At 39.6% G+C, this 25886-nt stretch overlaps 1 protein-coding gene across 1 annotated transcript; it reads right to left on the bottom strand.

Annotated features, from left to right (window-relative positions):
• Positions 1-25384, bottom strand: Chmp2b (charged multivesicular body protein 2B). Its single transcript, XM_048422590.3, has 6 exons — positions 25224-25384; positions 12212-12303; positions 8352-8546; positions 6902-7004; positions 1887-1993; positions 1-1699 (listed from the first exon to the last, which is right to left on the bottom strand). The coding sequence occupies exons 1-6, from the start codon at positions 25255-25257 to the stop codon at positions 1589-1591; spliced, it is 642 nt and encodes a 213-aa protein (XP_048278547.1). The 5' UTR covers positions 25258-25384; the 3' UTR covers positions 1-1588.
• Positions 25385-25886: the final 502 nt, after the last annotated feature.

Here is a 25886-nt window from a genome sequence, read left to right as displayed (position 1 = left end):
TAAGAGCAATAAATCTTTATTGAGTTTGTTTTTTAAGACAAAATAATCTTAAAACACAAAGCTCCCACATGTAAACAAGAAGGTAAATCAGGTTAGACAGCATTACTATGTACAACCAAAACAGGTATGGGTGCAATACCTGATGATATAGTATAATGTGTGGACCCATTCCCGTCCAGGGTTACTGCAAACTGTGCACTTAAGACCGGCAGCCCTGAGGCCGACTCTCTGAACATAAGACGCTTATAGATTCTGAAGTAGGTGGCAGAGGAAGCTGCTGTTCCTTGCATGTATGTGTGCCATGTCTAAAGCGGCAGTATGTATCTGCCTTTGTTATCCGACAGTCCAAAAGTCCATCCCTCAGGATCAGCCAGGTCAAACTGATAGGAGTTCCTACAGTTTCTGTGTTGGGATGTGTCAGAATCCATATATTACAACATCATTCTTCAAAACTAAGCTAATTCTACCTCTTCTACTTCTAACTCTGTGGCAGCCTCTCCTCTCTCTTGGCCTCTATATAATATAGCTAACTTACTTATAAATTACTGCTAACACAATGATGCACTTTAGGCAGTAATTTATGACAAAGTTGTAATTTATTTACCAAAACCAAACCAAAACAAAAACCCTTTTACTTTAGAAATCTAGGTCAAGTATTGTCATAGTAGTAGTACTTCATTTGGAAGAATGGCTTCAATTTAGAGGGTTTAATGTGTATATTAATACAATCAAAATTCAACACAGACTAAGTCATAATTTATATGGAGAAAGTCTCAGTTCTTGGAAGAAAGAACAAGTGTGATTTCATTGCTATAAAATGTTATTAATTCAGCATCTTCTTCCTTCATTTTGCTAATTATACCCACTTTGCTTTTGTAAGCTTTACAAGACAGCTCGGGTAACTGTTCTAAGACTTAATTTATTTCAAAGTGAAATTCTTTTTTGCCAGTTAAAATAATTTAAAGATGTGCACAATATGTTTGTGCTATTTAAGGCAGGTGCCAAGCACATTTTGAAAGGTAATAAACTTACCAACTAGAATGTTCTCCCAAAGGGGGAAAAATGGAAGAAAAGTAAAAGCTCATGACAGTTTTTAAGACAGATGTTTAAATAGCACTCTTCTTTAGATGGTTTAAAAATAATTTGGCAGCTGCACTGCCTGTGGTCCTAACTGAACTGTCTACAAAGGACAAACAACAGATACAGAATTAACGATACACCTTTAATATTTTACAAGGCTCTTTACATTGGTGCCTAACGACATTTAACAAGAACTCTGATTTCAGTGTAAAAAGATTTAGAATACGCCCGGCGCTAAGTACTGACACTGTTTCTCTATGTGATGCAGAAAGAACTCATTTTGCACACATCATCAGACCTTCGTGGTTCTACTGAAAACCCAAACTGTTCCCATTTTTGCATCAGTGGCATTCTTTGGCAAAGGTTCAAAATAGCCATGGGTCAGGAAACAGCTGTTCACTCATGGTCCTCAGTTTTTCAAAATGAATATGCTTTGTAAAAGGAATCTACAACGGACCCACTTTAGATCAAATAATTGTAAGAAAGTGAAAATAGTATGGCTTTTGTGTTAATCGACCCCTAAAGCTTTGAGTTGTCGTTCAATCTCTTCATCAGAGATTGTAGCCTTAGAGGTGGAGGCAGATGGTAAGCTTCTGGCAGCTGACGGAGCTTTGGCCATCTGTATCAGACAGAAAGGAGAGAACAGAAAGGTTAGCAGGCATTTGAATGAGGACACAGGACACACTTCTGACACACATTGAAAACGTGCAGGTAGCATTAATGGACAAAAAATAAATAAAAATTAAAAAAAAAACACTGACAAAAGTGGCAAAAGCTATTCTCATTATGAAATAAGCTGTTCTCACCTTTCCAGAGATTTCAATTCCGATTTCATCAAGAACTTGATTCACAATGTCCTGGCTTTCTTCTTCATCATCAGAGCCATCAAAGATGTCATCAAGGGTGTCATTGACTTGGAGGGAAAGGAAAGGGAAACAAAGCAACTATTTTCAAATGTACTACAAGTTAAGTTTATATTTTTGACCGATAACCAAACTATATATACATATTTTAATGATTAAAAAGCAAATTTAGAGGAACCAACCAATGATAAAACTCAAGTTTTAGCTTTCAATCAGTTATACTGACAAATACCTTTTGAGCTAAGTCATGTGAAACAATGCTATTTTTAACATGCCATCCTGTAGGAAAATAAACCTCAGAAATACTGTGATCACTATGCACAAGGCTCAGCACCAGAGAAAAAGGATAAAGTGATTTACGAAACTAGATCTTGAATAAACAAAATCCGGTGATAGTTACAGCTCTAGGCTCATAAGTTTTAAATATGATTCCAAATAGCATCAACTGAACTGTTAAACCTAACCAAGAAAAAATTTGCAAGACTCAAACTGTCTGTTAATGTCTAGGAGAAAACCACCTGTCTTCTCCCCACTTATACTATCTACATTATTTCTTATGCTAACATTCAAGACATCAGTAGAATATTTTAATAAAACATATGGCCAAATATTCTATGAAATTTGCTCTAAGAATAATATTCACTTTAGCCCTGAAAGTTTATTAATGCTATCATAATCTTTCTTTCCTTTCCTACCCAAATAATGTATTGAAAAGAATCTGAACAAAGGCATCATGTTAGGTTATAGAGCACAGTTTTTGGTTTGGAGAAAAGCTGGGATTAGATATTTATTTTGAATCTAGGCATACATGTCTCTGCCATGAAGTACATACACAATGTAAGAACAGATGATAAATGAAGACTTCTGGTTTATTCTTAAATGGAAAACAAAAAAAATATATTGTATATGGAATAAACAGTCAATGACTTTCAGCAGAAAGAGAGCAAAGAGAGCACATTCCACTGGAAGCAGACAGGCCTGGAGGAAGAAATTAAGATTTGATCTGACAGAGATATACACAGAAGAAACAAGGACAGACACAGGAAGAGAAATGTCTTCTGTTTGCGTGGTAATTGAAGGCAGGAATTTGAAAATGCCAAGAAATGGGTGTGGAGAAAATTGACCAAAAAATTACCTAATATTTTAGGAGTTGCCCAAAATATTCAGAGGAAATGAAAGGGGAAACAAGACAACAACTTATTTGATCTCCTTGTAACCAAACTGGCATTGGGCTCTGGTTGTAGACTGAGTGTCTGTAAGTGAAATAGTATCTACAAGGTTCTTAGTATATCCTGGCTTACTATTGTAATAGCTCACAGCCTATGCTTCATGGCTTATGAGCTATGGCTCCCTGAGGGATATTACATGAAGTAGTAGACCATCTGGGTCATGACCACAGTACAAATATTTCAACCTTAATGTTCCTTTCAACATAAGATGGCAAGCAAACATGAAATCACAGATCGTATACTCAACAGAGAAAGAAAGTTAGACTCAACCGTGATCTCAGCACCATCCCTGCTTTGCTTCTGCACATTAGCTTTTGGTAGCCCTGACATTAATAACATTGGCTATTGGTTCTGAGATTGAAAATTTGGCTTGTTAAATAGTAAAAAGTAAACTTAGAAAGGTCTAAAAACCTTATGATAAACATGGAATATCATAGACTACTATCTCTAAGGAATAAAAACATGTATTATGACAAAAATTAGATTCAAATTAGAATCTCAGTTCTTGTATTCAGTACTGATCAGCTTTTAGAGCAAGCCACTTTGCCTTTCTGAGGCTCAAAATTCATACTGGCCTATCACATCTTTATAAACACTGCTTTACTTTGCATATGTACTGTTTTTTTTTTCCTTCCTTCCTTCGTTCCTTCGTTCCTTCCTTTCCTTCTGTTTTGTTTTTGTTACTCTGTGGTCAGCAAGAACCCACTCCAAACATCTGGTCAGGTAGGCCCAGAAGTAAGCTTCAGGAGTATTAATTCAGCAGCATGTAACCTGAATGGTAACAGCAGTGAGACAGGTGAGAAGCCAGGTCAGATCTGTGAAGGTCTAAATTAGCAGATCTCAACCTGTGGGTCATGACCCCTTTTGAAGTCAAAGACTACTTTCAAGGGGTCAAAAGCCCCTTTTGCAGGATTCACATATCACATATTTACATTATAATTCATAACAGCAACAAAATTCCAATTATGAAGTTGGAAGGAACATAATTTATGGTTGGGGTCACCACGACATGAGCACCTGTTTCAAAGGGTTGCAGCATTAGGAAGGTTGAGAAGCACTAGCGTAAATGAAGTTCTAAAGAAGAGGCGAGGGAGGGACAGAGTATGAGCACTGCAGAAGTACAATCAGAAAACGGCATGCATGTGATAACAACGTAAACACTTCCCACAGGCCTTCTTCCAGAGCTTGAATATGGACAAGTTTGAGCAACACAGCACACAAAGCTTGTGGTAGTAACCAACCTATATGATTTGACTTACAGCCCACTTCACAAGATGGGCCCATGCTTCACACTGCTTGGGTTACCAAGGACCTTAGACAAGATAGCCCAAGGAATTAGGATAAAACCAAAACCAAATACTAGTGTTATACTTTAAAAAAAAAGTTTCAATAACACGACTCCTAGTGACATTCTGCTATATCCTTGCTCAGCCATCATCAGAGAAACTCCCTCCTGCAGCAGATGGAAACAAATACAGAGACCCATAGCAAGACAACATGTGGAGTAGGAGAACTTGGAGCACTCAGCCATAAATGGGATGTCTGCATCAAATCCCTTTGCTGTGGGATAATACTCTTGTACACTATAAAGATATGCCACTCATATTGGTTTAATAAAACACTGATTGGCCAGTAGCCAGGCAGGAAGTACAGGTGGGCAAATCAGACTTGGAGAATTCTGGGAAGAGGAAAGGCAGAAAGGAAGTTGTTAGTCAGGTGCAGATGAGAATGCCTTACTGAGAAAAAGTACCAAGCCACGTGGCTAAACATAGATATGAGCTTTCCTGAATTTTTCTAAGGCATGAAATAGAAAGTAAACAACTCACTATCAGTGAAGAAACTCACAGTATAGTCGATATCAGGAAGATACTCTAATGAGCAGGAGACTATTAGCTCGGTAGGTAATCTAGCAAGTTTAAAGGTGCTGTTTGCTACACTAGATGATTACACTAAGATGCAAGAAAGTGAGTGGAGCTAAACTGGCAGAGCCCCACACAGTTGGAAAGCAGCCAGAAAATGACAGCATGGTGCAAAATGTTGACACACAAATGTTTCAGTATTGACCAGCATGGGCCGAAGGGTCATTCAGTCATTATTAGTAAAATAAACATTGGGGTCATTTTGTTGAGAAGAAGTTTGGGGTCTCACAAATAAATCTCAGTTAATAATCTCAGGATATTTAAAAAGCCAACACAATAAAAAAATGTTTCAAAGAAAGATTATCAAAGAAATTGGAAATTTGAAACTAACCCTATTGATGAAAATGAAGGGTTTAGTAAAGGTGTATTGACAATAGGTGATCTACTAAAACTATTTCTATTTTTTGGTGCTGAGAAGTAAACCAGGGCCTTAGTCACGTTAGGCAACCACTACTCTGCAACCTGCAGCACATTCTCAGCCTGATCCTAAAGCTGAATACTTAACGTTAGAATGTCGTGGCTACGTGTGCTCTCACTTCCCCAGGAAAGCACCGACAGAAAAGCACTGCAGGATCAGTAACCATGCCTGGGGAGGCCACTCCTTTACTCACCACCCTTCTTCCATGGTATGTTTGGAATCTAAAATTTATGATAGTTTGTGACATAAAAGCACAAGCAGGAGTTCTACTGCCTCTCTTCTCACAGGGCAGGTCTCTGGTGTGACAACCATGTTGAGACTTTAAAAACTACTGTTTTATACTATCCAGTAAAATTAAAAGCTGTTAAGAGCATTCTCTGATGGAATTATGGCACAATATTATCTTTAACTGAAAATAGATATTTTTCATATAATATAGCTTAATCATGATTTTGTCTCCCTTATACCTCCCAGATCATTCCCACCACCCCAGATCTATCCAACTCTTAGATAGCTCTTATATCTTAAATTAATCCATTTCTATTATTTTATATTTCACCACAAGGCTCATGGCCTACTGGCATGGTTCCAACTGGGGCTTGTGTCTTTCTTCCAGCCTGGCTATATTCCGCCCTGCCATTGGCTGAAAGCAGCTTCTTTAATAACCAATAAAAGCAATACATATATAGAATGACTTCCCACACCACAACTCCACTGTCTTTCTTTCTCTTTAGAAAACACACAACCCAATTAAAAAGTAAACAAACAAAAAAGTCAGAATAGAACACAACAAACTAATAAACAGTGGGAAAAAGAAACAAAGAAAAAACATGAGAATCACACACACATACATGTATAAACACAAAGCACATAAAAATATAAACGGGAAACTATTACATATAATCAAGAGATTAAGAAGGTAAAACAATGCCTAGACAAAGCAGTATGAGACAAGACCCCTCCAAAATTAGCACCGAGTTCATTTTGAGTTGGCCTTTCCCTGATGGGCCTAGGGCCTGCCTTTTTATAGGCAGAGACTCCACTGGAGAAAATTAATTTTTCCTTCGCAGGTGGTTGTCAACTGGAGACAGCTTCTTGGTTGGGCAGTGGAGCACATGTCCACTTTCCCTTCTCAGTACTGGGGTGCCACCTGGTTTGGAACTGTGTAAGCCCTGGGCATGTTGCCATTGTCTCTGTGTGTTCATAGGCAGAGGATATTTATATGAGCCCCCACCCACATGTTTAGTTAAAACACTGAAAGAATTCTGAGTCGTTACATGGATGTCTATTATGCTGGTTTCATTTCTGGCTTCACTATCTGTGAACACGGGCTGCTGTGACATGAACTTGATTAAATAGAAGAGGAGAACACTTTACTTTTATAAAACTTACTCATTTCTTCAGTCATTTCCATTTTCATGTTTTCCTTCTGGAAATTCTGCATTGTTTGTAGTGTCTTCTGTGGATCCATTTTCTTGTTAACTGCTTGCATTGTCTTTATGAAATAAAAAGAGTCATGTTAGCTACCTAGCTGTGAAAGTCATCTATGTATGGAGTAGTCGATAAAGTCAGCCACCGCAAATATAGCCTTCTGAATGTCCTAGTGTTAAGTCAAATTCTAAAATTTGTCTCAGGAAGGTAACAACAAAAATCCATTTAATAAGGTAAACTCATTCTCCACTATAGCTCTGTCAGCATACTGACCTTTTCTCTCCTTAAAGGAGTATACACCCTGACACAGGATATTCACAATGCTAGTCCCTCATAAGTGCTCCTCTCTGCTCTAAGCAGTTTGCACATAGTAATCTTAAAGTTAAGTGACATTTAAAACACAAGACCTTCATGTGGTACTTCCTCTCTTTTTCCCCTTATTACAAATGGAACGCAAAGGCACAGATGGCTCAATAATTTGCATAAGGTCACACTACTATTCAGTGAAATGTCACCTGAGTGTGAGCAAAGTGTTAGAGTCCTACACACACTACATCTCCTATACGCTGCCTACAAGAGACTACAAGCTCCATGCAGGTTAAGCCTTGGCTTAGCCATTTCATCTGAACTATTTGGGTACTTGAACAAACACTTGCTGACCAAATAATATTTAATTAAGAATTCTAATTCAGATACCTGTATGTGGCAAAACCCATTAGGTATCATTTCTGAGCATATCATTTACAGAACACTACAAGGTACTTTGTTCCCCTTAACACCGGTGCAAAGTTGCCAGTCTTACCATGTTATCTTCAAATGACCTAGTGCCCAAATTAGTCAGACTTTTAGTTCTGTCCATCTGTAAGACTACAGAGGAGATCCAAACTACTTGCTCTTAGATATTTTTCAGTGACTGAAATGATCAGAGTTCTTGAAACCAACAGTTAAAGTATTGATTACACTCACTCATACACACAATGTGTGTATAATATACATAAAAATTTGCAATCCTAAAATGCAAAAGTTTCTATTTACAACATTCATATGTGTGGTTCTGAACATTTACAAAAGTGAATTAAGAGGAAATAATTGCATAAAAGTAGTCAGAAATAATAATAAAAAATAGCCAAATTTTCTGACAATTTATTGGAAAAATACAAACTAACACTATGCTAAGTCAACTCCATATAAACTTTGAAGCTCCATGTGATCTTAGGAAAATGTAAATGTCCTTACTTTGTAACACACCAATAACTAAGCCAGAACGAATCACTTGGGTTACATAGTATTATAACTCATTTTATTAGTAACTAAGATTTTTGTACCAGGATGACCAGAAAGTGCTTTGAAAGTTATTTGAATATCAATATTTATATATCTTTGATAAAAAGACAGCAAAGCTTCAAGTTACCTTTGCAGTGGTAGACATCGCACCAGCCATCTTCATCTGGGAATTCATCACTTTCGTTTGTGTGGACATGGACGTGACTTTTGAGCTGACTGCAAAGGTTCTTGTCTTCTGTTTCCGTAGATGGACAAGCTGCTTAGCTAGAACCCTGCAAGCTTCCTTATTACCAATCTTGGCCATCTTCTTAATTTCTAATTCCTAAGAGGACAAGAAAGATAAGGGAATATATTTAAGGAGTAGTCTTCAGTGCTTATCTTGAAGAACGTATCTAGTAGACATAAAGTCATAGAGAGGAAGGATGTTTGAGAGGCTATGTTGTATGTTCACACAGGAAAAACTGTTACCCTCATTCATGAATATAAAGCAAGTTTATGAAACAGGAGTTTGTAGCCCAGGAGAAAATATAAAATGGAAATCCAAATATAGTTTAAAAAAACAGTAAGACAAAGAAAATAAAGACTGAGGTAGTAAATTGATAATACAGATAACTGCACTGAAACAAATGGTCTACCTTATATACCAACAAGAAAAGCAACTTCTGGAATATATAAGAGCAAATCTAACTATAGGCTGTCTCATGAAGAAATCTTAAACATTAGAGCAAAGGTGTCTTAAAAAGTGGAAAACATATTACATATTTACCAAAGCTTGCAAATCTGAAATGACTATACTAATATCAGATCAAATAAAGTTTAGAACAAGAGATAATGCCAGAAGTAAAAAATACGATCTCATAATGATAAAGGGACTAGAACACGAAACTATCAGGTCAATCCTACGTGTGTACACACATGTTAAGTGTGCTTCACAACATGATGATCAGGACTGATGAGAAAAAGGAGAAAAAGTCAAGTACACAATATGCCCAAGAGAGAGATATCAACCTTTCTCTTAAGCAGGCTGCCAGAACTGTTTCAAATACAGCTGTTTTCCCTTAAACAGCAATGTGCTAAGATCCCAATGATGCCTGGAAATGCAGACAGAGCCAAACCATTACTGTACTATGTGTGTAGGGGTGTGTGTGTGTGTGTGTGTGTGTGTGTGTGTGTGTGTGTGATAAACGTCTGCCTTCCCATTAAGGAAAGGAATGACAGCTTTCCTCTGCAGTGCCTGAACACTCAGCATCGTCACTAACAGTGTGGGACTGTTTTAAAGTCAGGTACGGAACACTTGGCCCCGAGCACTGCAGCGACTCACCTGATAACCAGTGGGCAGCGGGTGGGCAGTGGACAGTGTGGATGCAGACAGAGCAGATTCAGCTCTTTGGGGGATGGAGGTGGGTGGTATGAGATTGAGATATCATCAAACACCTCAACAGTGTGCAACAGGTTACTAGGGGACATGAGGTTGAAGCAGGGGCAATTTGGGAGGAGTTAAGAGAAAAATGTGCGAAGAAGACAATCAAACCACATTGTAAGAAATTGCCAGAGAATTCATAAAAGTATATTATAAAAAGGTTCCAAGACAGGAAATGAAGACACAAAGCTTTCCTTCCTTGTGATGCTGTCATCCACTCACCTAGGAATCTCTTAACATGTACAAAAGGCTACAGGAATAAATGAGCTGAGGAAGCTTGTAGGATTCAAGATACAAATAAAAAACTTGGCACGTCTCTATGCATCCCAGTAGAGAAAAATATATAAAAAACCCTCGTGGACAGTAAAACTTATTGCTAAATGTTAATTCTTTCCAATAATTTACACTTTTAATGTAACTACAATCAATCTAGTCATCTCTGTACAAGTCACAGGTTTGTTTTAAAGTTCCCATGTAAATATGAAACACGTCAAATACCCTAAAGGATTCTGAGAAGAAGGAAGCATCCAGGCAAATGATGAGGCTTTTGCTAACCTTAAGTCTCCTATGAAATAGGAGTACAAACAGTAACAACAGCAGCACAGCCTGAGCACAGTCCTATCAGCACAGCAGAGTGCAGAAGAGCTCACACTTGAAATCTGTCTCACCACAGATAAGGCAAGGCAAGGTGATACATGGGCTACAGATCTCCAACTACACAAAGTACCCCCTCTATCTAGCGCCAGAGAAACCAGGCTCGCTCTCACAGAAAAGAAAAGAAGAGAAAAGAAAAGAAAAAAAAAACACAATGCTTATTTTTTAAGTGATCTAGGAGAAAACATAAGAGAAATCACTATTGAATTTTGGTAGGCAAAAATTTAATACATTATAAGTATTAGCCACAGGAGAAAATTATAATTGTCTTCATCATAATCAATAACTTTTGTTTATCAAATGACATTTAGAAAAATGAAAGAAAAAGTCAAGACCCTGCAGAGCACATCTTCAAAGCATGTTCCTAATGAGGCACTTGTACCAAAGCACAACAGCTATTATGATAAAATAATCAAGAAAGGTGGTAAGGGCAAGAGAGATGGCTCAGAAGCTATGAGCACTTGCTTGCACTTGGTTCCCACTACGTGATTGGTTGGTTCCTAGCATCTGTGTGTGTGTGTGTGTAGAATCACAACTGTTGTAGCTCCACCTACAAAGTAATCCCACCCTCTTCTGACCTCACAGTAGATGGTGGGCAGTACCTGCGCGTGCGTGCACGCACACACACACACACACACACACACACACACGTGTGCATGCACGCACACATGCACACAAACTTTAAAAAATGAAAACTAACTGATGATGGCACGTGAGTAAAATCAGGCATTTTGGCAAAGAATATCTGTAAATGGGAATTAGACACATTAAAATAGAAGCCCAGCACAACTAATGACTAGGGAGATTCAATTTAAGGTCACCATCTACTACCTCCACAGAATGGTTCAAATTGACTGCACTCTAGCTATGTGGAAGAGCTGCAATGCATCCACTGCCAACGCAGAGAGGAAATATTACAGACGCTTTGCAAACTGTTTAGCACTTTCTTATATAAGGTTAAATATGCAACCCACTTTCAGTAGTTAACTAGAAGAAATAAAAACAAACAAAAATTCATTTGTATACATACAGAAACTTCACTTACTGAAAAATCTGAAAACCTCATTTGTCCTCTTGAGTAACAAACAGAAAAGTTAGGAAACATGCATACAACAGAATGATATCTATCATATATGTGGAAGGAATAAGTAACCTCAAAATTAATTGTACTTAAAGAAACAGAAAAATGTTTGTTGTGATTTCACCTTTATACAATTTAGAAAGACATACAAATCGAGCGACCCCTGTACTATTCTCACTGAATGGAGGGAGACAGTGGGGATGGAAAGGAGGGATTTCATAAGGCATCAGGAATTTGCGGGAACAATGCCTGTGTTTATGGTTTTCTCTAGAGTAATATATACTTATATAATATACTTAAAACAAAGTACCAATGGTATACTTAAATATGTACAATTTATTGAATGTTTTATATCTCAGTAAAACTTTAAGATTGGGGCAACATGCACTTAAAAATATAGCATAAAGGAAATTTTAAGATGAGCCATATCAATCTAATTAAAAATAAACTGTCATGGAACAATCATCCCTAAAAGACCAGGTAAGACAACTATGTGTTATGATATTATTTATTACTCTTTTATTTTCCATGACTATTTTTATTTTTAATGTTATCAAGAAGATAGATATGTTTTAAAAATATTTATTTATAGACATTCATAATTTTCACAAAATGAAATAATTTGATTCTTTATCAACAGGAAACAGAATTCTGATAAAAACCAACAAATGACACAATAACAAAAGCAGAAAATTCAGCAAAGGATGAAGCAGTGTTTCTTACAAGTAAATCACTTACCTCTTGTTCATGGCCTTTTCTGAGTTAGATAATTATTCAACAACACTTTCCAAATTTATGTTAGAATTTTCCTGAAATTCAGTGTTGTACTCACCAGCTGTTTCTCCTGTTTCTCTAAGGCTGCGCGGTCTCTGATGATCGCCCTCTGTGTGCCTCGCAGCTCTCGGTTCTGTTCCTTTATTACGTCTAGGGGAACCATAAAAGAAACTTGAATTGATGACTAAGAATTTCCTCAATACTTCTTAAAATGCTGGACTAAGAAAAGGTAACAAAAAAAGGAAACTTTTAATAATGTTAATTTTTTTCTTTCAATTTAATATACTACAAACTAATCAAATATTAAAATATCTATTATAATCATAGATTATATAAAGAATAGAAAGATTTTTCAAATACATGGTGCTTAAAAATTTATCTTAGAGAAATATTATACAATTGCACAATGCCAGCCCCAACACACACACATGTGCCCTTTTCACCTCTCTACTCCAGTACTATGTGGATTTCTGAAAGAAACACATTATATATTTAACTGGTTCTTTTTTATTGTATAGTTAAATCTTATCAATATGAAACAATATATTTTCTAGTGAAGCAAATTCAGATTTTAACTTCAACTTAGAGAGTGGGAAACTTACAAAGACTTAGAATATTCTCAAGCTATATACGTGACAGGGGTTTGATATCTGCAGCACATATGTAACTCTGAAGCAAATAAAAAAAATAAAGTCTGAACAACAGACCTAAATAGGTATTTCTTGAAACAATATACACAAATGAGCTATAAGTAAATGAAAAAAATTCTCAATACTAGTTATCATGGGGATACAAGTATAAGACAGAGCTGGCTGTGAATGGGGATGGCTACTCAGGAAAAGGTGAGGGGCCCGGGTGTGAAGGGTGTGGTGTAAAGAAAGGGAATCCTTACATACTGCTGTGGAAATGTAAATCAGTATAGACATAAAACAGAGTAGAAATTACAAAAATATTAAAACTTTAGCTACCAAATGATTTAACAGTTCAGTTCTAGTTACATAGCCAAAGTAAACAAAATCAGTATAAGAGAGACATCTACATCACAGTTTTAATGCAACACTGCTTCACAATAGTCAAGAAATGGAAGCAACCTAAGTATCCATTACCTGATGATATAGAAAGAAATGTAGCATGCATTCCTAATGAAATATTATTTCCATGAATAAATTCTGTCATTTGTGACAACCTGGATGGAGCTGGAGGCCTTTAGAACTAATGATCAATAAGTAATGTAAGGTGGGTACAGAAAGAAAAGTACTGCCTGATTGCGGCAAAATCTAAGAGATGTTTCCACTCAAGCTGAGACTGTATGGTGGTTTCCAAAGGCTGGGGATTGAAGGAAGGCTGACAGAGGTGGAGTTTGCATGAAAAAGTACCCCAAAGGCTCAGGAGTTTGAAGAGCTGTCTCCAGTTAGTGGCACTATTTTAGGAGTTTTGGAATCTTTAAGAGATGGATCTGGCCAAGCAGCAGGTCTCAACCTGTGGGCTGTAACCCCTTTGGGCACTACACAGATATCCTGCCTATCAGATATTTACATTATAATTCATAACAGTAGCAAATTACAGTTACAAAGTAGAAATGAAATAATTTAATGGTAGGGGGTCACCACAGAACAAGGAACTGAATTAAAAGGTCGCAGCATTAGGAAGGTTGGGAAGCAATGGGTAAAAGGAAGAATGCTTAGGGGTCTTTATAGCTCAGTCTGGTTCTGGTGTGAGCTCAGTAATTCCTAGCTACCAAAAGGATGTGACCAACCACTGCACACCCTACTATCCAGTGCCAAGTCACTCCTTCTACATCCCTTTCCTGCCACACAAACAAAGAGTCAAATCCTTTCTAAACTGCTTCTTTCAGGCATCTGATGCTTTAATGATGCAGTTCTAAGTTAAATTCGATGTGAGCAAGAAGTTCCGGTGTGCCACTATAGTGTACTGCACGCTTCAAATCACTGAAAGTATGCAGGGTTTTACCATCTGAGTAGACTGATTTATTTAATCAAACTTAAACATTGCCTAATATATGTATGTACTGAAATGATATCTCATTTACGATGTATGATTTTTGTTCCTATGTCAGTTAAGAATCAAAAAGAATATCAACAGGAAAAGAAGACATTCATCTACTGACAGCTAAAGGGTGAGGGATGGACACCAACCCCCTCCCCAAACCTTTGACTTGACTCCTATCCCATCCCTAGGACTCAGGGGTGAAGGATTCTAGCAGCTGGACCATCAAAGCTCATCAGGGAAGAAAACAAACCAAAACTTTCCAACTGGCTACCACACTACTGTGCTCCCAGGATGACAGAGCAGCCAGAGCAGCCACCAAAACTCTGTGCCCTGTATTCTACCTAAGAGTCTCTTCATGCTGCTCTCCCCATGTGATATTCTTCATGCTAATTACAGGAAACCAGGAGACATTTCCCTGAGTTCTGAGAGCTGTCCCAGCAAACTATCAGCGTTGAAAGGCAAGCAGTGGACTACGTGGTCAGAAAGAGGGAGGGCCTGGGACACATGAATCCTTCTATAGTGGAGCAGTCTCTGGCTGAGTCCTTAGACCGTGTGTGTATTCTAAGGCTGGATGATCAGTGTCCACACTCAAATGTTGAGATAGATACCTAGTTGTTGTCTAAGAATTTGAGTCCAGGCTAGAAAAGGACATCTTAGATTAAAAAAAAAAAAAAAACCACACAAAATTTTATAATGAAACCCAACAGTTTAATAAAAGATAATTCAATTTTACTTTAATTTTATGGAACTGTGCATACATTAGTTGACACTGTATATCATAAAGGGGGAAAATAAAGAAAATTAACTACTGCATATTCCACAGCCCCGCAGTTGTTAATAGACCTATTAATATTTAATCAGTGCTAAGCTATAAACTCAGAGCATCTAATGTTACATACTAAAACACAATCATAACACTTTAAAACATATTAGGGTAAGTAGGAAAAGACACTAAAATGTCTTTTCATATGAGGCAACAGGAACAGTCTATAAAGCAAACAAATTACCCCACTATATTTCTTATGTACTCCATATGTGAAACCCACATTTAATGGTTTGGTCTTCTGGATAATTCAGAATGAGTGATATAAAAAGATTGAGGGTTTTTTCCCTTTATTTAATTAATCATTTTTTAGAAAGCAATCTTTTCTTATTTTACACATCAATCCTAGCTGCCACTCCCTTTCTTCCTCCTGCTCCCTCCACCTCCCCCGCATCCCCATCCACTCCTCACTCCTCAAAGAGGGCAAGGCTTCCCATGGGGGCAGTCAACAAAATGTAGCAAATCACTCTGAGGCAGGACTAAGGTCCTCCCCACTATACGTAGGCTGAGCAAGGTATCTCTCCAAAGAGAATGGGTCCCAAAAAGTCAGTTCAAGCAGTATGGAAAAATCCTGTCTCACTGCCAGTAGCCCCACAGATTTCTCCAGCCATACAACTGTCACCCATATTCAGAGGGACTAGTTTGGTCCTATGCTGGTTCCACCACTGTCAGTCCAGAGTCAGTGAACTTCCATTAGCTCAAGTAAGCTTTTTCTGTGGGTGCCACCTTCATGGTCTTGACCACTTTATTATCATATTATTTTTTGCTCATATTATTGATTCTCACTCTCCTAGACTGGCCTCTGGAGAGCTCAGCCCTGGGCTTAGCTGTGAATCCTTGCATCTGCTTCCATCAGTTGCTGGATGAAGGTTCTATGATGACAATTACGGTAGTCATCAATCTGATTATAGGAGATGTTTTTAATGTTGTTAAGGTAAACTTTATTTTTCACTTGTTTTACCTCTTAGTAAACCTAATTTCAGCGTAAGATACAAGCTCTTAAAGAGTAGAGGAGACAGATAAAAAGAAAACAAATCCTGAGATGTCGACACTTAGAGGAAAAGATGGGATAGGTTAGGCTTCAACGACAATGCAAACTGCTTCATTATTTGTGAATTTGTTAAAACTGTATATCTGTGTATGTACACATGCAAAGTCAACCTTGGTGGTTCTTTCTCAGGAGCCTTTTGAACAGGGTTTCTCCCTGTCCTAGGGATCCCTGAAAAAGCTACACAGTTAGGAAGGCTGGCCAGTGAGCTCCAGGAATCTATATGCCTGGTCTTCTCTTCTCCAGCATGGTTATTACAAGCGCTGCCACATGTATGACTTTTATGTGGGTTCTCGGATCAAACTTCGGCTTCACACACTTGACGCCTTAGTCCTGTGTTAAAACATGAACTCCTATCATTCACCTCTAGGTAATGTGTGTCTTCCTTGTAGTCCCCCCACCTCAAAGGGAACGATTACTTATTACAGAATGTTCTTTTCCTGTACTTTGCACAACTCAACACTATCCAATACAGGACTCACAGAAATGGCCCTGCTTTCCTTCCTTCGATTTTTCAGTTTAAGATACAGTAGCTCTAGGCCTGTGAACAGTTTCCAACTGCTATCCAGCTTTGCAACAGGAAGTTGCAGAATCCTGTCTCAGGATGTGGTCCTGTTTGGTTATTACCTATGAAAGCTCAATAGCCCTTTTATTATTTCAGAGATTCCTCAGGCTCAACAGTTTTGGTTTCAGCACATACAGATGGATGTTTATTTGTCTGCACTGCCACAATACCATCTCAATATATTATACGTAGTAGTGATATTATGATACTCAAATATTGTGATATATAAAGAGAAATGACTATGAAGAATATTTAACTTATTATCTTAAGATATAATGAAGCCTATTGTTATTGGGAAACTGATAACATTAAAATCTAAACTATGACTGATATCTTTGTATAGTGGAGATATGCATCATTGAAATAATGAGCCATCCCTTAATTTGGGGCTTGTAACAGTAGCTGCTCCTTATAAGTAATCTCTGCTTATAAGGTTATACACCCTCCCCTTGCCTTTTGCTTTATCTGCTTCTTGCAGAGACTGCACCCCTAATCATTCCTGAATTCTCATCTCTACAGAAAAACTACCTATATAGTTATAAAATACGAAATTATTACACTTCTGAATTTGAGAACCTAGCACATGTAACTGCCATCAGATAAAATGGACTGTAACCCCTCCTTATGCTCTAACGCTGTGTTTCAGTTAAGTTTTAACCACAAGCAACAGTATATGTATTTAAACAAAACACCAGAGGTCAAGGCCCATTCTGCATGCTGCTGACTGTCTTTCCCTGTAAGGCTCCTTTAACACACGTCTGTTCCCTAGGATTGAATTTTGGTAACTACTAACTTCTCTTTCTACCTTCTTGGGGCCAAGTGAAATAACCTGGTCCCTTAATGGCTCTTTCTGGGTATTGTCTTTTGAATGGCAAGCATCCAGATGTAGCCCAGTAGAACATTTCTATTTTCAACCTGCGCCATGACAATGGCAGAAGCAGGTGCAGGAGCAGGTCCCTGCTGACATGGAAAAGACACAGTGCTTCCTTCCTGTGTAGACCTTGTTTCTTTCTTTAGGCAATAGGCTGTCCCCTGGATTTCTTAAGAACCACCCTGCCAGCTACCTTGGAAGGCTGCTGTGATGCACTTCACAATGGGTGGTACCTGCAAGATGTGAAAATGTCCAAAGTGTATAAATGATACAGGATACTCTCTGTTACCACACATCCATTCAGAGGCAGAAAGGGCTGAACACCACCTAATCCTCTCGCTCAGACTGTACTGGTGCCATGTTGGGTATTGAATGCCTGTCTCAAGCTTGTTAAGATCTTTTCCTGATGAATTACAAGTACCTAGAGCTGGGGGGTAGCATCACAGCCTTGAAAGATACAAACAGAAAAGGTCCTTTTGCATTCTTAGGATCCAAATCTGCTGAATTTGTATGTTTAGGAAAATAAATCCAAAAGGTATACATTTAGAACAAAGGGTTGCCAAGAGGTGGTGGCACATGCCTTTAATCCCAATGCTGGGGAGGCAGAGACAGGAGTATTTCTTTGAGTTCAAGGTCAGTCTGGTCAACAGAGCAAGTTCTAGGACAGTCAAGGCTACACAGAGAAACCCTGCCTTAATAAAACAAAAAGAAAAAAATAAGAATTAATTAATTAAAACAAAAAATAAAACAGTAAGGGTCTGTCACTATACTTTTCTATTGAGATTTGAAGTCAAGTCCTAACTTGACAAGCAGCTCACTTCCATTACTCTGATCATTTGCATAAGATTTGCACATTTGTATATAAAGCCAAAAAGTGATAATAAACAATAAATACCATCACATTAATTTGTGAGTAATAGAATTTGGGAAGGAAAGGGCCTAAGGGCAGCTCAGGATTACTGACAAGAGAGCAGGAATTTACCTGGTCCCATGCTGCACCATCACACAGCAAGCCATAAAGTACTCAAAGGCTATACAGACTTCAGTCTAAAAACAGAATTTTATAATTTTAAGTGCATTTCGTTGGGGAAAAATTTCATTTCCGCAATTTTACTGCTTATCAATTATCTCAGTTAACTATCACATGAGATGAGTGCGAAACTTTAACAAGCTGAGCTGGAAAGCTGGCTCAGTGTTTAAGAACACTTGTTGCTCTTATAGGGAATGTGGGTTTCATTCCCAGCAGCACAACTATCTGTAACTATAGTCCTAGGGGTTCTAATGCCCTTTTTCTGACCTCTGTGGGTACTAAGCATGTACACGGTACACATACATACATGCAGGTAAAACACTCATAACATAAAGTAATAAAATAAATCTTAAAAACCATGAACTCCCTCCACTCTGCTTTCCTGGAACATACTGTTTTAGATCTTCCTGTAAACTGCAGCAGCCTGCATCAGGAGCAAGAGCAGCCATCAGGGAGGGCAGTGGTACTACTACTGCCTAAACCCCAGTAATATCTGTGGACAGAAGCCCTGAATGTGCGTTAGCTAAACATTGGTAGAATTAGGTAAGCAATACAGTGAAAATGGGTCCTGAGTATGCAGATGTGTACTGTCTTCTGGAGTCAATGAGAGAAAGAAACCTTCAGAAAGTGGTATAAATTCAAAAGCAAAGAATGAAAAGGAGGGAAACATTAGAGGTCAGTTTCTAGAAGGGTCTAAAAGCAGACTGACTCAGGCAGGAAAGTAACAGTAAGGAAGAATCAGAATTTCACATGCAAGCAAATTGAATTGATTCTCTGGCTTTAGGAACAGTACAGAACAACATCTTGGAGGGCAATGTCCTCTTAATTAAATTCTAATACATAGTACAGCAAAAGCAAAAATGATTGTAAGATTCAGGACAGGAGAGGGTTATGCCAACAGCTTTACTCTGGCCAAGGGAGATAAACAACTGAGGTTTGAAGAATGATAAATGCGGGGAATGGGGATGGATATGACCCAAGCACATTACAGTCATACACAAAAGTATCATAATGAAACCCTATTATTTACAAGATAAATTAACTCAATAAAAGAAATAGCTTGAAGTGAAACAGACTTTTATGGAAGGAACAGGCAGACAAAAAGGGAGAGACAAAGACCAAGGCAGCATAGGAGGCAAACTTTTATTCCATCTACCACAGGTAGCAAAAGTCATCAAAGCCTGAGGAATTCATTCTAACAAAGTTTTGAAGTATCAGCCTCTTTAAGCACTAAGGAAAGCTGGGATGGACATGCGCCAGCAAACCTAGTCTCATTTGCTCTTGTCATGAAGTGGGTAGGGAGGGGAAACAAAGGGAAGACATTTTCCTAGCATTATTTCTTCTGCAAATGAGAGAACTTCAGTTAAGGGTAGGAAACATCAGAGTCTGGTTCTTCACGCTGACCTAAAACCAGTTAAGAAAAATTGTGTGACAAGCATATTATACCTTTGAGTCCCACATACAATTAGTTGTTTTTCTTTTTTATGCCAAGAATGCAAGGTAAATAGAGTGTAAAATGTGAGATCTAAAATTTTCAGGATAATAATCACTAAAGGAAGACTTAGCAGGCTATGCAAGATCTGAGTACTGAAAATACCACAATACTGTTGTCTTTTATCCCAGAAAGAAAGACAGTTTTCTGAAATAGATAAAGTTCCTTTTCCTTCTCAATAGTTCATAAATGTGGAACCATTAACAGACTTCTTGACAGATTTATTCCAACTCAGTCAAAGCCCACCAGTTGCGGGTACCCAGCATGTATGGGTGATCCAAGATGGCAGAAGCCAAGCTCCTTCCCTGCAGAGCACTCTTCAAGCACACTGCAGGGCTCACAGTGAGTAATGGTACTGATGCACACATCACAGGCTCAGGGCCTCGGGTACAAACACTAGTGCTATTGCATTAGGGTGGTGCTAGCTAACTATGGACTCCTAGAGAAATACTTAAATATGGCTGAAGACTGAAGCCAACACGGAAGGCAGGAAAGACTTAGAATAAGCCCTCTCAGGTAGTACAAAAGAAGCTGAGTTCCAGTGAAGGATGGTTGGGATGCAGATGTCAAGCTGTACAAACTGAGGTGATGTAGTATTTTTGCTGTTAGCATCAGGGAAGACATCCTGAAGGACAAAACTGGTGGGAAAGGAAAAGAGAATTCTTGGTTCATGGGGATCCTGAGTAAAAATATGTCAGGATGAAAAAGACTGATTTTCACTATACTGAAGAGTAGTAGAACACTGATGAAGGATGATAAGCCTGGGATGTGGCAAAAATGAAAGCATATCAGAACAAGGAAAGGCAGGCATTATTGAAAAGGTTTACTGCTGGGTAGCAGAGATTCATTGAAAAAGTGGACTCTGAGGAGCAGCAGTCAGATTTGAGTTGCCATAAAACAATCACACAATCAACTTTGCAGACAAAGGACATAAACGGGCTGAGATGCAGCAAGAAATTAAAGCGGAAGGTAACTGTGCTGAAGTATAAAACAGATAGGACTAGAATTAGACCAAGGGCTGCAGGCACACTCAGAACAAAGCGGAAGACATGATAATTAGTGACTCAGTGATCTAGTGAAGGAAGAAGCACTAATCACCCTGGCAGACTCGGCCCCGGAAAGAGAAAATTTTAAGAGGGAATAAAGTTCCCTTCTGATTTCTGTTGCTTTAGAAAACCATATACAGACAGTCAGCAGTTTACTGCTTATACTGGTTCTAAACAAAAATAGAAAAACAAATGTTAGGTATAATAGAATGTAAATTATAAGTAATGTGAAAAGTAGATGATGTAGCAAGAGATTATACAATGGTAGCCCAAGACAGACCCAAGATAAATCCCTCATATTTGAACAAAAACAAAACAAGCAAACAAAAAAAACCTCAAGCAAACACAAAATCCCAACCCAAAGGGAAGTTAAAAGAACATTGGGAGCTGAAATGTGAGGCCCCAAGTTCAGTTCCCAGCACTCATGTTGCACAGTGCCTGTAACTGCAGACCCAGGAGATCAGCGCCCTCTTCCGGTCTCTGCAGGAACCTGCAAACATGTGGCATTTACAAACACACACACACACACACACACACACACACACACACACACACACAAAGACACACCCTTTTAAGTAGGGTGCTAAAAGCCAAAAGAAAGCATTTTGTATCACATCATGATACACACACAGCACAAGCTGCTGAGAATGCAGGAAGCAGGCAATCTGAGAAGTAAGCTGAGAGATACATCACTTCTCCAAGAAGCTGACACGAAGGCCAGGAGAGTCTCAGAATATGCTAAGGTACAGGGACAGGAAAGAAATTAATTCCATGGGCTGGAGACATGGCTTGGAGGTTAAGAGGACTGCCTGCTCTTCCAAAGGTCCTGAGTTCAATTCCCAGCAACCACATGGTGGCTTACAACCATCTGTAATGGGGTCTGGTGCCCTCTTCTGGCCTGCAGGCATACACACAGACAGAATATTGTATACATAATAAATAAATAAATATTTTTTTAAAAAAAGAAGTTAATTCCAATATGGAAATTAAACTTTTATTATTAATTCAAAGAGAACAATCCAGCTTATAGGTAAAAGTAAAAAAAAAACAAATAGACAATTTCATGATATTAATAAGGTCACTGTTTGTATGCCAAGTGATTAATCTCTAAGAAAAACATAGCAATGATGAGACTTAAGGATGAGCTCCAACTTCTGCTACTTAGCACAGTTTTGATCCTGAGAAACTCACTTGGGCCCTCTGATCTCAGTTTCTCCTCAACACAAAGGTGACGATAGCAGAGCTCCTATCTAGCAGAGCTTCTATCATAGGCCCCGCGAGAACTGAATAAGCATAGCATACACATAGCGTACATATCACACAGCACTGGCATATAGAAAGTTCAGAAACTTGTCTTCATGGAAGATCTCAGGTTAAAAACCACAGTGTTTCAATAACTTAAGATACCCATTTCAACTGGGCATGGTGTTGTAGGCCTGGCACTGCCCACTGGGGAAGCTGAGGTAGTGGGTCACAGAGGCAAGATGGGCTACATTTTGAGACCTTACCTCAAGCAAAAAAAGCAGAAGGCCACTGCTTTTTCCAGCTCTGGGGTCAAACCCACTGCCCTGTTTACCCATTCACTCTTCCTAGCTCCACCCCTCTCCCCAGCACCTCACTTGTTTAATGGCAGAAATAGTTACCCAGTTATGACAAATACTGATGGAATGCTGGCACAACTGGTTCATGATTCCCTTCAATAAACAGGCTACTATTTGTCCACACAGAAGTAAAAACGCTGACGATGAACAGACTACAAAATGTATACATATAATATACAATATAATACAACCCAGAAAGGGAAACTCAAGGGCTCAATGGTAATTTCAAATTGGAAGGAATCCTCCTCTTCAGCGGCATTGAGATACACCTCTCATTAATTTCTGTAACAAAGTGTACACTGCAGAGACTTGTTCATCTTTGTGTCAAAATGAATTAAACATAACTCTGAATAGTAATGTGTTGTAATGTTGTCTCCCTTTTTAATTTACATGTGCAGTAGTCTTTAACGATACAGTATATAATTCTTCCAGCCAATCCAGAGACAAAAAGATTCAATTATTCCACAGATCTATAACCAGCTACTTATTTCCCTTATATATCAGAATTCAATTACTGTTAGAACAGAAACAAAGTCAGCATACAGTAAAAGATCTTATGATCGACAATGTGCCCAAGGAATTGAGAGAAAAGCATAAAAATACATTAAATTTCACATTACATGGTGTCTCACTACTGAGGAGGGCTGTCACCTTTTATACCAAACAAGAGCCCGTTCAATTCCTTTAACAGGGGAAACAAACGTCCGTAAAGCTCTAAAGCAAAACAATGAAAATGAAGATGCACAATTATGGCAGGAGTATATGAACTGAATTAATACCAGGTCTGCAAGTTGGTAGATGGAGTACTTGTACACCAGGTCCAAATTTACGTTCAGAAATGTCACACACATTTTAATTTAGTGGTACAGCACCTAGCAAAAATGTCCTTATGACTTTCTCCCTAACCAAGTCTTTTAAGAAAAAAGAAAGAAAGAAAAAAATCAAAACTTCTTGCTCTTAAGGCTACCTCAGCTGCAAATGAGTGGGCAGTCGTACCTCATGTCCCATCCCTGCGATCCTCACTGTTTCCTCCCCCGCCTCTAAACTTCAATGGGAGTCACCAGGTCGTCACAAAGACCAGAAAGCACAAAACTGAGACTTGTCCTTGAAAATAGTTAACAGACAGTAAGCAATTAAGACTACAATATTCAAATTTTTACTGTTAAAAATTATTAATCTGTGGCATCAAGGTGAGAGAGGAACCCACTTTTTCTGTGCTCAGTAAATTCTCATTATCACTACATATAATCATAGTGACTATGTATATATACAGGTTATTCCTTTTTAAAACATAAATAGTAATAATCCAGGAGGGAGTACAGTACAATAACTGAGTCTCACAATACTTGTCCTGAAGCACTGAAAGCAAAAGTGTCGCATTAAAGGTGAAACAATACTCTCAGAAAACCACACATAAAACCCATCCCACGTAATTGTGTTATGTCATGTAGCAAGTTAGTAGCTATTCCAGATGCTGACAATGTTGCTTCTCAATTAGTAAAAAGTCAAAATAGTGAAAACAAATTCAGTCACAGGGAAGCAGCTAAACTGCATCATGCTGTTTGATGGAGATAAAATGATTCCCTGTGCTGAAATGAAAGGTCACGTAGTAGGGTAGAGATGGTGTCTTTGTTACCCTCCCCCCAAATCTGGCACTGGAACAGTGAACACAAAGAAATGAAGGAGTTACCCCCAAGTCAGGGCTGAGCTCTGGGTTTGTACCAATCACACAGTCTAGCTACCACTGCTGCTTTTGTGGTTGGGTTAGACCCTTACAAAGGCGTGATTATTTGCTTGAGCCAACAACAACCTGGGCTCGACGTGCAGTGAAAAGCAGATTTTAAATAACTTGGTATGAATTTAACACCTGGGGCAGTCACCTATAATTTATACACGCCACCACTGCCACTAAACTTAGGCATTCCACTACATTCACTTCGCCCCTCTTCACAAGATGGCACTGAGCCACCTGAAACAATGTGTTTTTTAAAAAGCGAACTTGTATGCCAATTACACATCCCTCACTTTAGCTGGCAAAAGATAATCTGAAAGGACAAATCTGCACTATGATCGCTAAACCCGGACCCTTTCCTTGGTCTTGTTTTTCTGCTGGAGTCTTTCCTATCTAAACCGCTAGAGGTAAAGGTACAGCCAGCCCGGTCCCAAGTTCATTTCCTAAGTGGACCCCGCCGCTGCCCCCTGCCTTGTCCTCCACCAAACACACAGGCTTCCCTTTCGTAAGTCAGGGAGTGGGGCGTCTCCTCGGAAGGAGCAACAAACAAGCTGGAGAAAGCAACAAGACCTCATGAAGTCTCCAAGTCTAACGACACCCGAGGGCCAGCGCTGCTCGGCCTCCTCAGAGGGCTCACAATCCCTCTGGAAGGGGGGAAAGAGAGCAGAAGAGAAAACGAGGGTGCGGTGAGTGTCATCGGGAGGACGAGCCGCCCAGGTGAGGCTGCGGAGCCGGAGTGACACAGCTATGGTCACCTGTAGGGCGGCCGAGCTGGGCCCACCCTCGGAGACAGCGGCGAACCGCGGCCGAAGCCCCCGATCCCGGGAGCCAGGAGTCGGGCCCTGAACTCACCGTCCACGGTCTTCTTCTTGAAGAGGGACGCCATGGTGAGCGGCCGCGCCGGGGCGGCCCAGCTCGGCCCGGTTCGGTCCGGCCGGGTTCTGGGGAAGGGACAGCGGGAAGGACGGAGCCTGGGGGTGGGGGCGGCTGGCAGGGGTGAGGGGCGGGGGCCGGGTCTCGGGATCCGAGCTGCGACAGGCGTGACTCGGCGAGGCTCCCGCGGACGCGTCCTGGGCGCTCAGGTGACCGGGAACTAAGACACTTTTTGGAGAAGTCACTTCTAGCCGGCGCCTGCGCATGCTGCGGGCACGCCTGCGCACTGCGCGTCTGAAGCCGTGGCGCTGCCCTCACTTCGAAGGCTGCCCTCTTTTCATCCGGTGTCCGGGTCACGACCAGCCGTGATCCAGGCTGGCCCGGCAGGTGTCTCCGAGTCCGTCCAGAGTTGGGTTGGATTCCGGGATGACCTCAAGGACGTGTGACACCTGCCCAGAGCTTTCCTCCTTGCTCCAGGCTGCTAGCATTAGGAATCGCGGGGACGTGTTGGGGACTGCGGACTTTTCAGTCAGTGGGACTTCCCATGCCATCCATCAGTGCGGGGGCGGGGAGGGGGTGGCGGGGAGCCTGGAGGATGCTCCGGGAGTGCTCTGCGGGGCTTGCCCCAGAAGATCTTCCCGG

Source organism: Myodes glareolus, chromosome 2 (assembly GCF_982192425.1).
Source record: "Myodes glareolus chromosome 2, mMyoGla1.1, whole genome shotgun sequence".
NCBI classification, from domain to species: domain Eukaryota; kingdom Metazoa; phylum Chordata; class Mammalia; order Rodentia; family Cricetidae; genus Myodes; species Myodes glareolus.
Note: the sequence above shows the minus strand (reverse complement) of the source record. Positions and strands in the feature narration are given on the sequence as shown.